General features: G+C 33.6%; 2 protein-coding genes across 14 annotated transcripts; one reads left to right on the top strand and one right to left on the bottom strand.

Moving 5' to 3' along the window:
- Nucleotides 1–3,365: 3,365 nt before the first annotated feature.
- LOC123224464 (probable glycerol-3-phosphate acyltransferase 8) lies at nt 3,366–5,599 on the bottom strand. The gene is made up of 3 exons (XM_044648138.1): nt 5,184–5,599; nt 4,652–4,964; nt 3,366–4,370 (listed from the first exon to the last, which is right to left on the bottom strand). The coding sequence occupies exons 1-3, from the start codon at nt 5,489–5,491 to the stop codon at nt 3,492–3,494; spliced, it is 1,500 nt and encodes a 499-aa protein (XP_044504073.1). The 5' UTR covers nt 5,492–5,599; the 3' UTR covers nt 3,366–3,491.
- Nucleotides 5,600–10,335: 4,736 nt separating this feature from the next.
- On the top strand, nt 10,336–15,895 carry LOC123224461 (SKP1-like protein 21). Of its 13 annotated transcripts, none has more exons than XM_044648130.1 (11): nt 10,337–10,594; nt 11,216–11,252; nt 11,342–11,496; nt 11,789–12,013; nt 12,323–12,514; nt 12,598–12,708; nt 12,892–12,973; nt 13,431–13,534; nt 13,641–13,822; nt 15,006–15,133; nt 15,637–15,895. In XM_044648130.1, exons 3-11 carry the CDS (start codon nt 11,461–11,463, stop codon nt 15,723–15,725), a joined length of 1,149 nt encoding a protein of 382 aa, XP_044504065.1. In that variant the 5' UTR covers nt 10,337–10,594; nt 11,216–11,252; nt 11,342–11,460; the 3' UTR covers nt 15,726–15,895. The 13 variants fall into 13 exon arrangements, with proteins under 13 accessions (XP_044504072.1, XP_044504065.1, XP_044504061.1 ...); XM_044648126.1 differs by having other exon boundaries at nt 11,203–11,252; XM_044648129.1 differs by having other exon boundaries at nt 11,137–11,252.
- The last annotated feature ends 325 nt before the right edge of the window (nt 15,896–16,220 follow it).

Genomic DNA, 16,220 nt, shown 5'->3' with positions numbered 1-16,220 from the left:
AAAAACTGGCCGTGAAACATAGTTCTAACAGACAAGACCCTACACCGAAAGGAAAAATAGAGAGCTAAAAAGAAATTTGTACGGGGTACGTGCCAATGAAAACTCAAAATTTTGAGAGGTTTCTATTCACTAAGGATAAGCAATGTCCAATAAAACTTGGATAAAATCACCTATAAAGAAAAAAGGTTCACTGTCACATCTAACATTTGCATCCCCACAGTCAAATAACTTAAATTACATACAGAAATTAATATTACTAATCTCAGAATGAATATACCTGATCATAGTACGTAGGCATCCATCTCAACAGAATAAAGGTACCCCAGTTGTGGCATAAGTGAGAATCATGAGAGCCCAGACTGGTGCTTTTGCTAATATTAATTTCCAGGGAATCACTGAAACCGGTTCCTTCAACACGCTGCCAACCTATATAAATTTTTTTTCCTCAGCTTTAAGTTCTGGGTCTTCTTTTGGAGAGCTGTACGCCTGGGAAGAAAACAAAAAATAAGGTAAAATGTCACTTCAGAATTACATTTCACAAATGACCACCAGTCAAATATTCTCTACTCTAAAGGAAGTAACAATTTCTGGTGTACGATCATGTCCAGGCATTGCACAGCTCTGCTTGTTTATATCTTAATAAATTAACATATTGTTCAAAACAGTACCACTAAATATTGCAACCTAACACTGAAAAAATGAATTTTTTTTTCTTGAGATAGGTGAATAAGATGTGTCATCAGCAGAACAATTCGGAGAATCATCAACTTACTTCTTCCAGCCACAATGCAAACCAGGTGCTTCCTAGGGAGCCAAATGAATAGAAGACAGACGGCCACACAAATTTATGGATTAGAATGGGAGAGACAGCCAACCCGGTAACAGAACCGAGATACATTCCACTATACACTAGTGCAAGCGATCTGCTTCTCTCTGACACTGGAATCCACTTAGATAATATGTTATTCATTGCAGGCATAGCAACGCCCTGTAAAAATTCTCACCAATAAACACTTCTGTCTGTCACTAAATTGATAAATTCCGCATTTGGGAAGCATGAAGCAATGATACCACATTATCCAAAGTATACACATAAGACCAACTTGAAAAGAATTTAATTTGATATTTTGAGGAATTTTTAGAATAAAGAGAACTCTGAACAAGAAATGTCACAGTAAATACACGATACAAAAAATAATTATATATACACTCACACGATCCATGTTGCACAATAGAAATGCCGTAAAACAGAGCAGTACAATCGCCCAGCGTTTAGGAAATTGCTCCCACCAAGGAGATGTTTCCTGCACGTTTCCTTCTAGTAGAACGGCCTCACCTGGCCCTTCTGCTGAAGTCAAAGAGTCCACTTTCGCTTCTATTATGTCATACTCCCCGGACTTATAGAAAGCACGAATTCTGTTCACCTTAGCATCCTTGTATTGCAAGGATTTCCAGTTGCATACCAATCCTATCTACTGCTCTTGGTTGAAACCAGCTAGCAGGTGAATTTTCAGAGAAAAGATGACATTCACATCTTACACTAAATCTTTATTGAAGATAAATTCTGTGGAACTTTTCATTACATAGTATAGACAAAGGATGTTCCTTCCCAAGGTGACAATGTCTGTATCCAGACATTAAACTATTGGCCATTTCACTACACAACTTTCGGTAGAATATGCTTCCTTTCACATTCAGGGCCACAGCAATACCTAATCGTTCCCCCCTGAGATGTGAAATAGCTTGATCCTTTTCACATATTTTCCCTGCCCAACATCAAGAAGCAATTCAGAGTGGTTCACTAAACCCACTGCACAAACTTTCCAAATGACCAGGCCAAATGTAACATATGTCTTCAACATAACTGTAAAATGTGGTAGCTTTAAGACCTATCTAAATAATCGGCAAATGATATCAGAAAGTGAACAGAGTAGTAATTTAATAATAGTTGTGGTGAGACAAATCAGCAATTCACAAATTGATTACTCTATCATCCGAACTTTTTACATTTATCTATTGAAAATGATTGGGCCACGTCTCATAAAGTCTACATGACACGTCTCACACAGAATTATAGGCGTAAACCCACCAGGCGGACTTTCCAAAGTTTCTCCTGGTAAAAGGGGGCCACAGGACTGTTTCCCACCTAAAGTAGTTACTGAAAATTTAAATATTTATTATCTGTTAAATTTTATTATTATTATTATTAAGAGTAAAATATTTATTTAAATGAGATTGGAGGAGAGAATGACATGTGGCACAACATCTTTGTGAAGAGTAATGGCTAAATTTATACAACTACCCCTCCATGCAATGAGAAATAGCACCTTTTAGTGTGGTGCAGCGGTAAAATGATGAGTTGGGTATGGGTAATTTGGAGAATTTACGGGTAGTCGATGACACGTGGCATATGATAAATTTATGCAACTACCCCTCCATGCAATTAGATATACGGAGGACCCATCAGAAAAGGGCCCAAAAAGGGTTCCACCCAAATTTTAATCAAATGATTCTTCACCTTGTAAGATTGAAAAGTTCATTTTTTGACTATCTGTCAAAGTTATAAGTTAATTTTAACAATCAACGGATTTTTCTTTTCTTTTTTTATTTCTTGGCCATAAAAAAAATCCCAAAGAGGAGTTGACAAATCTGGACATGCTTAGGACTTCTATAGGTATTAAGATGTCTCAAAGTTAGTAAAAAAGACAAGATCCAGTCAAAAGAAAGTTTATCAATGACAAATTTGGACAAAAAGTGATATATGTGAATGATAATGATAGATTGAGATCAAGTTGGTGTGAAAAAGTGACATTACAAAGAAGTTGTGCACAACATTGAAAACAAAACTGTAATAAGAGAGCTCCATAACACATTGGCAATAATTTGAAAGTCTAATTGGTTCTGTCGCAAGGGTAGTGAGAACAAAAAAGAAACAACTTCATTAACAACCTTTTATAAATTTTAATTTTTACGATAAATTAAAATGGATAAATCAAAATTTATAACTTTATCGGCATATTATTAGTTAGTTTCTATAAAAATAAAAACATTTTTATCTTTTTTACTAATTTTATTTTAAAAGAACATATTTTTAATAAAAAAAGACTTATTAAAATAAATGATGGAAAATTGTTTCGTCACATGTGGGTGACAAATAGTAATTCGGCCTTATTTTAATTATTTTTTGTCTTATTATATTGCCTGTGTAGAATATTAAATCGTAACACCTCAGAATTTAATTATGTGACAGCGTAACACCTCAGGATTTAAAAGGTATACATAATTTTATTAAATTGTTATAAACCCTCAAAAAAAAAAAAAAACAATGACTTATAATTTTATTGAATTGTTATAAACCCCCGAAAGAAAACAATGACTTATAATCTTATTCAATTGTTACAAACCACCCCGGAAAGAAAACATTGACTTACAATTTTATTGAATCGTTATAAACCCCTGAAAGAAAACAATGACTAACAAAAACAGCGTTCTTATTTTTTGGCGTTGTACATGGACTCCACCTTCCCATCATTCCCTCCCAGCAACAAGTACTTGTCCTTCCTGGTTAATGCTGTCCGTTCGAATCCCAGGACATCGCCCAATACCTTCTGCACATAATTCGCCACCTCAATGGACGATTTCCCTCCAGCCTTACACGTCATCTCCTCTGGCAAACGATCGAGGAACGTCACCTCATACGTGGGCCTAGGATTCATGAAGAAGAAATAAGGGTCCCAAAATTTAACCCCGCGTACGGTCGAGCCATAAAACAAATTTTGCTTACAATTCACTGCCACGGGTACAATCCTATCGCTCATTTCAGCGAACAAAGCACTGAATCGCAGCAGGAAGTTTTCACGGCAAGTGGTCCCTTCTGGACAGACCACGAGATCGCCCTTTTGAAGAAGTTCTGATATACGAGCTGCATCAGCTACGCGATCACGAGTCAAAGCAATGGCTGGGATCGGGCATATGAATCGTGAGAGGCGACTTACGCTGTATGTAACACATGAGACTTTGCGTCCAAGGGCATAGGCGATCATGATTGGATCGAGGGCTGTGCGGTGATTACACACGAAGAGGTTACCAGGGGAGCCAGAAGATGGGGAAGGAGGTGGAGTCCCACGAATCACGAAATGGATGCCAAGCATTTCGTATGTATACCGTACGATGCGCTCAGGAAGAGGAAGATTTAAGTATACACGAATAAGACTAAGGATAAATCCAAATGGCAGCCATATATAGGTGATCAAAGCATTCAGTGGGGTGGGCCGCTGGACTAAACGACCATCATGGAAGATGATTCGGCTTTTAAGACGATTTGGTGCCACAGTTCTTTCGGATTTGCTTGGATGCACCATGAAGCCCTCCTGTTTACCATGCAGTAACAATAAGCTGATCACTATGAAAAAAAATGGAACTGGCTGGCAGCTGTGCACCAGAGCCTCAACAATAAAGTCTTTGAATATATGGACCACATAATTTTTACACAGGCAGCTGGGAATGGTTAAGACTGTGGGTCCTGTTGGGTTAAAGCTTTAACCGAATATGTTTCAAATGGTCTCCGGTCTATGCTGCTGCTTCTCTTCTTAAGTTCCTACTTTACAGAACACATATTTTGTAAAAGAAATGTATAGAGTAAAACACAAACCTTACAAATCGCCAGGAAATCATGATCCGACTCACGGTCACCAATTCCGAGATCGGGGACTTCCTCTCCGAACTCCTTTAGAATGGCTAACGTCTTCCATTTCCCAATCAAAATCCCGGGCTTCTTAACAAACCCGGTGGCTCTCTTGGTCTTCGGGTTCACCTCGATCTCCGTGCCTAAAACCTTGTCAACGCCAAGGAAATCCTTCACAAAAGGCTCCACCATTAGGGTTGGATTCGCCGTCACCACGACCTTCCTCTTGCACTTGTCAAGAACCTCGTAACTTTCCTGTCTCACATCAGCTGCATAAAACCTACCAAAACACATGCACATAAATAGCTTAGTATAGAATTAATCTTATATTACTCAAAAAAATTTCCTAGCATTTGCAGATCAAGGAGAATAAGCCCTTTATACAAGGCTAGGGGCTCTTAAACCAATAAAACTACTTAATTTAACTGGCTAGGGTTTTTTGTGGAAGTCACAAAGATTATATGATCCATTCGTTAATCTTTGGTTCATTTCATCTTACCTTGGTAAAACAGCGCGAGAAACTAGTTCAATATCTCTGATCTTGAGGCCAGCAAATGAAATGAAAATGAGGATTTGAATACCAATAGCTTCTGATATGAAAAGGTAAGCAACAATGACAATAGGGAGAGAGAGAAGAAGGACAAGACCGCGAAGTAGACTACCGGCCTCAATGGCCACCAGCATAAAGTACGGGAAGGAACTTGTACAAACTAGTAGTGTGCCCTCAAGATCGGCCGCAATCGAGCCGTAAGTAGAGCCGCTACATTCCGTAATGGACGGACACTTTCTGGTCTGTTTAGCAGACATTTTTCGGAGCAGTAACAGATGCAACGGTTCTGTGACTATCTCTCCTTACAGAAACCTGGCTTCTTAACTTTTATAGAAGTGGGACTGCGAGGATGGAATGAGGAAGAGGTGGCGCCAGGTTTTAAATGTGGGCGTTGGATGGTGAAATTACGAGAATAGGTTTTTCTGAATGGTTATTTTAATATATCGCCTAATTTGACACTGTTAGTATTCAACATTGTTAATAAATTTATAATAGTTACGTGGATTATTCAAATAATTTTTGTATGTAAAATGTCTGATTAAATCATTTTAAAATAAAATAATAAATAAATTATTTAATTACAATTTATTATCATAATTTATATAGATAAATTTATATTTATTCAAATATTTTTATTTCTCGTCTTAAATGCAGGAGGCCAAAGAAACATTTTTGTTGTTATAATCAAAGTTTCGGTTAGCTGGAGTAGTTGAAGCCTTGAAGAAGAGCTTGTGTTGTCTGCTTTTATTGGTGGCCTTATCCTTTCTAGGTTTATGGTCCATTTCGTGTAAATCGTTGACGCGTGTTTTCATGTAGAGTCTTGCATTCCAACACGGGTGTGCTTCGCTGACCGAAAAATCCAAATTTCGGTTTCTATCGCGGGACTACAAGTTACTACATTCAAGGCAATGATTTCAAAACTGGACTCGATGGACCAATTCAATCAGATGAATTGAGAATCTGCTTTAAGTTTCATCTAATTAATATAAAAAAATAATTTATTTGGATTTAATCAAATAAATGAGTCAAAATTAGATTTGATGAGATTTAATAGAAATTTTTAAATTTTAATTATTTTTTGATAATATAATTATTTTTATTAAATTAAATATTTTTTAAATATTTATAAAAAAATAAGTTCAAAAATAAAATAAAAAATATTTCATATTTATTGAAATATTTTTTATAAATAATAATTTACAGAATTAAATTTTTTTAATCATAAAATTGAGATATTTTTTATTTTAATTGTTTTATTAAACTCAAATAAATAATTATTATTTTTTAAAAAAGATATATTTTAATTCTTATAAATATAAATATTTTTATTAATTTTATTTTTTATAAAATTTTAAATAAAATTTATTTATTATAATTTGATAATAAATTAAATCAATTAATTTTATTAATTAAATGGATTAAAATGTAAACTAATAAAACAATCTGTTTGATCATGTATCCGATTGTGAAACCATTGATTCAAAGCATCGTCCCGTCCTGCTTGCTGGGATATTTCTGTTCCATTTCTTCCTCGATAGCTTCGCCATGTGAACTGTAGGAAATCCTTGCTCCATAGGAACTAATTTTCTCTTCCTTATCCATACATGCTCTCTTTTTCTCTTCTGTTTAAATGCCAGTGATATAATGACAAATAATTAGAATTGTAATTGATATTTTATAAATTATATTTTTTAAATATGTATAAGCGAAAAAGGAGATCATAATGCATCTATTTTTATCACTATTTATGAAGTTTTTTTTCAACCTTATTTTGGATGTTCAAATTTTCATTTCTAATTGAGAAACTTATTCATACTTATGAGTTATGATACGAGAAACAATCTTTGAATGACACATAGAGAATATATTATTATATAATTAAATATTATATATTTTTTAATTAAAAATTATTTAATAATATAATAATAGATTATCTATATACTTATTTTATATACTTAAAATATATATACATAATTATTTTTTAAAAAATTCTTATGTTAGAGATACAGGGAATGACACAATATCTGAAAACTAGCTTAATTATTGTTATCAGAAATATAACCAGTTGGATATGTGATGTATTTGTTTTAGGCTATTTAAGCTCTAAGACTATAATTATGGAGGTGTATGTTCACACAACAGCTAAATTTGTAGAGAAGATTGTGTTTTTTTTTTTAGGGCCCAATTACTATTTTCCACTTAAGGTTTAACGAAAGTTAAATTTTTTATTTGTTAATTATTAAAAATTAAAATATTTATCTATCTATTAAATTTTATTATTACTATTAAGAGTAAAATTATTATTTAATAAAAATATTTTATAAAATAAAAATTTATTATATTTCTTTTTTAAGTTTAAAAATCGAACAAATACTTTTACTTAAAGTTTAAAAAAATAAACATTTTTTTTTTGGATTTTTTCATCCACCATTTTCAACGGTTAGTGGTGGCGATGACCGTGTTCTCTTTCTCTGTAGTTCCATTTCTAACGATTACAGATTCAAGAAAGTGATTGATGAAGACAAATTGCATTTTCATTTGAAGATGAAGATATGTTATCATCGATCATTTTTCTCGACAAATAATAGTAAAAAATATAGTGTAATTGAGAGAGAAACTGAAAGAGAGGGAGAACGTTGTTAGCAATATACTGAAAAAATTCTAGACAAAAATATAAGTTTTTCAAACTTTGAATAAGAAAAATTTATTAGTTTTTAAATTTGAAAGTAAAAATGTGATAAATTTTTTATTTTCTAAATTTTTATTAAATAATAATTTTATTTCTGATAAAAATAATAAAATTTAATAAATAAATTAATATTTAAATATTTGATAATTAATAAATAAAAAATTAAATTTATATCTAATCCCGGTGGAGGACAGTCATTCGGTCTATTTTTTATTCCTTTTCTGGGGGGAGACAAGAACGGTCCTCACATGTTAAATCCTTGTCCGCGTTAAATGTACCCGTTACACCTTGAATTCTCTGGCGTTATCTTTCAAAGTACAAGTCTCCCTCGGTTTTCATGGCAAGCTGAAAATTTTGGTTAAAATTGATGAGTCAGTGCCCCACGTGTCACTGCTTGCTCGAGGAGATTCTTTAAATCCCGGCCATTTCTTAATTGCACCAACCAATCATCCCGCTAACATCCACCAACCAAAGAATTAATTATCATATACATACACAGGCCTATAACAAAAGGATCCCTTGCAATCTTATCTGCATGACCTTGGCTGGCTATAAATGGTAATCGGTTAAGAAGTACTAGAGAATTCTTAGACGGAATATGATCATTTTCCCAGAAAAATTCACTAATATACTCTATGAATTTGATTGAATTCATCAAGCATGTAACATTTCGATCAGAACAAGAAAAAAGACCTGTAATTAATTACGGTTTCTCAATTTTCAAAACCAAACGTGGTGATTAACGTTTTCCGTTAAATGTGAGGAGAGCTTCTCTATTTATAAAATCACGAGGAACCACACTGTTTCCAACATGCGTTTACCATAAAATTCTACTATTATTATAACATGTTGCTCCCAGCAAGGGATGCATGGTTCAAAAACATGTGTTTGCGTGGGTTTGATTTGAATCGTAAATGATTAATTTAAAATTAAATTCAAATTTATTCAAACTGATAGAAGATATTATCAAAATTTGCCAATGTAAAATATTGTCAAGGTTTTTTTTATCTCGATAAACAATAGTATTAAAAGAAGATTTGAGCCTAATTTACACTAAGGTTGAACTCTAAGCCCTTGGACTAAAACAAAGTTATATATACAAACAAATTATTATTATTACTGTTATTATTTTAATTACCAGACAGAGGTTAGCCACATAAAGAAAGAAATTATGGGAATTAAGGAGAGAATTAGAAATCAAAAGGACATGGGAGTCTCCGGCACCATTTCTTGCGGCCTCAGTTGTGAAGAAAACAGCGTGAAGGAGGACGAATGCACCCAGCTTCTCGGCAGGTAGGGCTGGCCATGTAAACTGCACCACAGCGCCAAGGCATTGCATTACAAGTAGAATACTGCAGATAATTAAGGCACCTACATAGTTACATTATACGCAGCATAATTTTTTGTTTGGCCAAAGGACTATTTCCTACCCAAGTTTAGTTGCATTATCAAAGTCACATCCACAAGATTTGAAAAATCTAAAGTCTTATCTATAGTGTAATTATCGTTATAATTTTATGTTAGAAATAAAGATAAAATCATCATTTTATTAATAATATTAAAAAAATAAAATTTATTATATTTTCTCTTATAAGTTTTAAATACTAACAACTTTATTTATGTTTAAAGTTTTTTAATTTTGAATAATCACGCGAAAAGACGTATTTTGGTGTGCAGGACTGGAATTTGCAGAAAGATAGAACGGTTGGTTTCATAGAGGAGCCGTATGACGTGGTTGCAGCATTATTATGCATTGAAATTTGAAAGGAAATAGCTCAATGAGGGGCAAATTGCCAAATGGGTGCAGCGTTGTTATGATTTCTAACATGGCTTGGAACATGGGCCTTAAGAAAGGATCAGTTAACGATTTTGACCCATACCGACTTCTACTATAGTCCAGGAGAGACCTTAACAAATGGGCTTCTAAAACAATTGCCTCCGACCCAAATTGATTTTTTCCCTTCTCTTTTTATTATGAATAGACAGTAAAAGAAAGTATAGGTTCGAAGGGAGATGATTCTAGACAAATGCCAACTTAGTTTGGATTGAATTAGATAAAAAACATTAAAAAAGAAAAATTGTGAACAAGATCAATGTAATGACATCAATGTCAAACCGAATTTTCTTTAACTTTTGACTCAACTATTCAAATTAAATAATGATTCGAGCTCGAACAATTCTACCAAATCCATCCCAAATCGTTTAAAAACTTGGTATGAAGCAGTTTCTGAAATCTTTTCGTGCACTGGTTCAGTCAGCAGTGTAGGTAGAATTTTTTTTTTTTTTGGGTGACTAGTGTGGATAGAAATAGAAATTATGACCTCTCTATGTCAATAGCTATTGATTAAAAAAATAATAATAACAAATTGGGACCCAGCCCTCTAACCAACCCTAATAGTAAAAATGGTTCACGTGTGGGCGGGCGTTTTGACGTCTTATCGGACCCTCGCTCGCTTGAGACAGCGACGCGAGGCGCACCACATTCACAGAGAAAATCTTCAAACAGAGAACATATAGTTTTCCGGTTACACATATATAAATATTTATTTTTGTTATTTAAACCTTTAAATTTGATTTTCTCTGTTATTTATCCATTGTAAGGTCGCCGACAACCGCCAAATCTCTGCAATTCAAAGCGGACTCTTCCAGTTATTACTTTCTCTTCTCGAAGGTACACGATACAACTTTACACTTTCTTCAATTCCTTCGATGGTAGAGAGATTCAGGGAGTAGAAATGTGTATTGTTAACCTTAATATGGAGTTGTTCTTTGTCGTATATAAGACTTTTAATAGCTGCTCTGTTCTTTGGGTAGGGTTATGGCTTTGCTTGTGTTTTTTTTTTTTCTTAAATTCGTTTTATATGTAATTATTTTGATGCTTTTCTTTGCTTTATTCTTTTCAAATAACTGTGTGTATGCTAATAATCGATAGGTAAATTTTCTATTCTATGTAAAGCGTAAGGAATGAAACGAACTTAATTTTTGAATTGTGGCTTGCTAAATTTTAAGATGCAGGAAAATTAAAAAACATGCCAAAAGATTTGTCTTCTTGAGCTATGTAGCTTAGCTCAAATATATCTTAATAGTTCAGATTTATCGTGTGTGTGTGTTATGCTTTGACTTTTATGAGTGACATTTTGCGTCTTTGTGTTATGCTTTGACTTTTCTTTGGTACAGTTATTTTCTTTTTTATTCAATTATTTGCATGGTAAGCTGAAAGTTAAGTTTTGTGAGCAAGCTGGATGGTGTGGAGTATTTTTTTTCTGATAACTATACCAGTTTGATGATGCAGCTTAAGAAAGTTCATGAAAACTGCTGCTGGCATCAAGGTCCAAGGAATTGAGTATTTTTCTTTTTTATTTCTATTAGCATTGTGGAAACCTTCTTATAAATTTGAGAATCTTTATTACTTGAGAAGGGTAAAGCTCTCAATTGATCTGGTGGATCTAAACTTCTGACGTTCAAAGAAGGAATCATACAACTCATTCTGCAAAGGATCTCTATAAGTGCTTCTATTGTTGATTCAAATACTGTCAAATGTCAGAAGTCAATATGGCAGTCATTAAACCTGAGGTATACTATCTTATATGGTTTTGAACTATTTCGTGTTTATTTCAATAAATTAAAAAATTCAACATTATTAAGCCAGTATAGGCTAATCAGTCACTGTTTACTTGATTTTTAATTCAGTTTATAATATTGAAAGTGGTACTATGTAATCTATGTGTTATGAGCAAATGTATGGTTGCTAGATCAAACTATTGTGTTGTAGACCATGTTTAAGTGCAATTTAATTTACTAGTATGATGTCAATCTATAATTGAATGTTCTAACTGCTTCTGATACATTGATATTCATTTTCCAGATGATGAAGTCCTACATCTGGCTCCAAACAACTGATGGTTCTATCCAACAAGTGGAACAAGAGGTTGCCATGTTTTGTCCCATGATATGTCATGAAGTAATACAAAAGGGAATGGGATCATCTAAGAGTTATGCAATATCTCTTCCACAACGAGTCAATCCTGCCACATTGAGCTTGATTTTTGATTATTGCAGGTTTCATCAAGTGCCAGGCCGATCTAACAAGGTTCAATATATTTATGAATTGTCTTTTTTTGTTTTTTTTGTTAAGTTGATGTCCTTCTTTGTTATTTCAAGTGGGTACTTGACATTTTTTGTAAACCCATAGAAGTGGGACCAGATTTCAAGCTGTCTTTACAGGGTTTAGGCCCTTTTCATTTAATGTTTACCTTTTTCAGGGTATGCTGAAGTTTAGGAATGTGACCCTTTTATTTCCTGTTTTGACTTTATTTAGGTGGAATGAAGTTTGGGAAGGCAGAAGTGTGTACTGTATAACTAGAATTTAATTTTCAGCTCTTTTTTGTTTGATGTATAGGAGTGCAAGACTTTTGATGAAAAGTTCATTCGGATGGATACAAAGAGGCTATGTGAGTTGACATCAGCTGCTGATAGTCTCCAATTGAAGCCTTTGGTTGATCTTACTAGTCGTGCACTTGCACGAATTATTGAAGGGAGAAGCCCTGAAGAGATACGTGAGATATTTCATTTGCCCGATGATCTTACTGAGGTGTCTGTTGCTTTTGTTAATTTTGTTTGCTTAGTATGTCATTTTCATCTTCATATTGTTCTTAAGTAAATTATATTGTTTAGGAAGAGAAATTGGAGCCTCTGAAAAATACTACTGATGATCCACGGATTCGACTTCTAAACCGTCTGTATGCAAAGAAGAGGAAAGAACTGAAGGAAAGAGATAAATTAAAGGTGAATTGGTTTTTTCTTCCCTGTTTTATCTTCATCTTCTATATTTTCCTCATTTGCTGGTTGATTTTTTGGTTCTGCAATGTGCATTTTGACATGAATTTTCATTGTAAACCAAATGCAAACTATACATTTATACTTACTACTTGGGATTTTTATATTGACAATGATGGTCATATTTTGCAGATTGTTGACGTTGGAGAAGACCGTGTGGATGATCGTTCAGTTGATGACCTTTTGTCGTTTATAAATGGAGGAGGAGGTATCAGTGGGTGTTGGTTCTTCTGTGCTATAGACTTGAATTCTTGCTGCCCTATAGAACAATTAGTGCTTCATGAATAGTTGGATTTATGCTGACTGACTTAAATTGGGGGAATAACTCATCACATTTTTATTTTAGATAGCATACTATTTGATCTACATTTTGCTCCTCCAGTTTTCTATATACATGCCAAACTTGATCATGCTGATATGTGCATTTTAAGTTAGCTTAATTATTTGAGCAATAATATGAGGGGATTTTATGACTATAGATCTTTCCACATGTATACATGTTTACAGATTTCATGCCCTGAATGTTCTCTTTTAATATTTTCATAATTTCTTAATTGACATTAGAACTTAATATATTCAATTCACATGTATTATTGCCTCTTATTATTGTTTATTCCACTGTACTTCCTCTTTAAGGTCTCATTGGAGGTTACACAATTCTTTTTTGACAGATTCTAAAGGGATTAGAACTTCCAAGAATAAAAAGAAGCATCAAAGAAAAAAAGATCAACAGAAGAGTGCCTCTGCTGATGTAACCATTAAAACCCACAGTCAGGTTTGAAGAACTGTGTAGCTATTCTTGTATCTTCCTTTCAAGATAGTCACTAAGTCTTAACTCATGAAAAAATTGTAAAGGTATTAATTATTTTCATTTGTTGTAGGATTCAAATGGGCTTAATACTTTATGCCATTGTGCTGAGGTTGGTAATGAATTGAGGCCTGATCAAGGAGAGACATCAAATACACAAGATGTTGAGGATGATATTTTTGCTAGGAAGTCTGAGTTTGATGATGGTTACGTGGATGATGAGATTGATCCAGCATTAAAGGAAAAAATAGATAGGTGAGGCTAATCCTTGGGTTATTGAATGTGCTTACTGACTTGTACTTGTATGTGTGCACACACACATCGATAAGTCTTTATTTGGGAATGGTTGAGAGCTGGGGAACTCTTTTTTTTTTTTTAATCAAAATATCAAGTGATATGTCACTTCATGTGGATCTGAGTTAGTTGGTATTTTGTGACTTAGATCTTAAAGGAAATATTAAGTTGTTTCTCGAAGTTCTTGTGATAAACATATCTAAATTTGTGTTTGTTTGAACCATCTTGGCCTAATTCTAATGCAGATTAGAACTTGTGCACAGTTATTAATCATGTAAGATGTCTGATCTTATTTGGTTTTGTGCTTCCACCGTTGGGAATGCTGCATAAAGAGTTGAACATGGGCTTATGTGTCTGCGTCTGAGCCAAGTATGGCAGAAGAATTTGTTACAGTGATATGCCCCAAACAACAGAGTCGTCTTCATTTTTAATAAGATTTTTAAACCTGCTTCCTTAATGACACCTTTAGAAATGGTTTGTCTTTATAGAAAGTCTGCTGCAGTTTAAGAAATGTTTTGAAGAAAAGAGGAGCGGAGTTTTGTTTATGTTTTTTTGAGTACTGCAAATGCTCTTGATATTACATGAGCTCGGTAAATGTTGTGAGCAGCATGAAGTTATCCAATAAGCTTATTACTTCATTGCCTCTATGTACCTACTTTGTTGGTGATAATTATTTCTACTTTCTGTTTCATATTGACCTGCTCAATGTCGTCAAAAAATGCCCTTTCAGATAAACTATATTGAACTGGTGGATACTGTAGGTGAACTAGTGAATTCATTACACCCAGTAATTTACAAGTGCATTCATAATCTTAATTTGTGTTTTGTCATCTGTAAGTGTAGATGAAGTAAAAAATTATGAGCTTAAAATCTGGCAAATGACAATGCATGGATTTTTAGATGTTTAAATTATCGTTTTGTGTGCATCATGTTCAGAGCCTTTAGATGTCTTGTCATAGAAAGTCGAAAATTCTTTCACATTTTTGTTTGATCTTTTCAATAGATTATCAAATATGCCGCAATTGTAGAGAAAAGTAATATGCACATCATGTTAAATGTCAAAATTTCCTTATTTGCATACTGGCTTTGTACTTTATCTTATAAAATGAAATCTTAAGCTCTGGCATCATATCATGTGATGCAGGGAGGTAGAAGATTTTGCCCGGAGACTGAATTCTGACTGGCCTGAAAGGATGCAAGAGATGCTATCTTTGGGTCCAGAAATAAGGCCGTTACATTATTCTGCCAATGGAAATGGTAGAAAATATGCAAGTACGTTAACTGTTCCCCGTTTTTGCTTTTTCGTTTCATAGCACTACGTTTAAGTGATAGAGTAATACTTCATGTACAAGCATATTTTACTAACTTATTCATATAATCTAATGCTATAGTATGTGATCGGATGATTTTGAAGAGAGAGAAAAAATAAACAATCACATTATCTATTTACATGCTAACACATGAGTTTATATGGAAAGTTAATAAGATTTGTTTGTACTTGTATTTTTATTCTTCTCTCAAACTATGAGTGGAATTTGTTGTTGTTAATGTAGCGTTTGTAGAGTTGCTCCTGAAACTTCATTCCCTGACTCTCTTGACTCCTTGACTTAAGAACACAACTGCCAGAAAAGCTAATTTTTAACAAAATGATAAAAAAAGGCCTATTGACTGATCAGCTCAGCCTACCGAAATTTGATATCCTTTAATACCACAGTCCGATTGAGCCATGATCTTAATATTCTATACTACTCACAAAGTAATTTCTTTGCATGGAGAAAACCAGATGAGGAGCAGAAATGATATCTCCCCAGATTGGCCACATGGCTGGAACAATTTTGATCAGATGCTTATGCAGATGGTTTAGTGGCGTCTAAAGAATTGGTATTGTCATTAATGTCTACATGTAAGTTTTTCAATTTAATTTTTTAATTTGTTTTCTTGGTTGTGCTTGGCCAATTTGCAATTTTGATTGAAAAGGGCAACCACTTTGTATTTTATCGGGAAACAACTAATAAAGAAACTGTATTTCTGAAAGTTACTGTCTTTGATTATCACTAGGATGTTTGAGCTTGCATTGCCTAGTAATTACTTTTCTATACTGAGATACAGGGAAAAAGGAGAACACTGTTTTTTTTAATTTTTTTTAATTTCAAGTATACTTGGATAGGTTTCAGAAGTTATGTTTCATTATAATTTTGCAATACGCGCACAAATAGAATGATAATGTTCCTGAGTTTAGGTTAGGATGCACTTTGCTTAGGGTGTAGAGAATAGCTTTATAAATTTAGCCATATGTTACGTACCACTGGTGTAAACAATGGATCATATGCTTTGTCAGTTCAGTGCTATGGCGAACTTT

Source organism: Mangifera indica, chromosome 8 (genome assembly GCF_011075055.1).
Source record: "Mangifera indica cultivar Alphonso chromosome 8, CATAS_Mindica_2.1, whole genome shotgun sequence".
Classification (NCBI taxonomy): domain Eukaryota; kingdom Viridiplantae; phylum Streptophyta; class Magnoliopsida; order Sapindales; family Anacardiaceae; genus Mangifera; species Mangifera indica.
Note: the sequence above shows the minus strand (reverse complement) of the source record. Positions and strands in the feature narration are given on the sequence as shown.

Excerpts from the sequence above, each read along its gene's own strand:
- LOC123224464 (XM_044648138.1), bottom strand. The coding sequence starts at position 5,491 with ATGTCTGCTAAACAGACCAGAAAGTGTCCGTCCATTACGGAATGTAGC. Across the intron at positions 4,965-5,183 it reads TCTCGCGCTGTTTTACCAAG|GTTTTATGCAGCTGATGTGA; the intron begins GTAAGATGAAAT and ends GTGTTTTGGTAG. Across the intron at positions 4,371-4,651 it reads ATTTCCTGGCGATTTGTAAG|GAGGGCTTCATGGTGCATCC; the intron begins GTTTGTGTTTTA and ends CATGGTAAACAG.
- LOC123224461 (XM_044648132.1), top strand. The coding sequence starts at position 11,461 with ATGTCAGAAGTCAATATGGCAGTCATTAAACCTGAG. Across the intron at positions 12,974-13,430 it reads AAATGGAGGAGGAGGTATCA|ATTCTAAAGGGATTAGAACT; the intron begins GTGGGTGTTGGT and ends CTTTTTTGACAG. Across the intron at positions 13,535-13,640 it reads CCATTAAAACCCACAGTCAG|GATTCAAATGGGCTTAATAC; the intron begins GTTTGAAGAACT and ends CATTTGTTGTAG.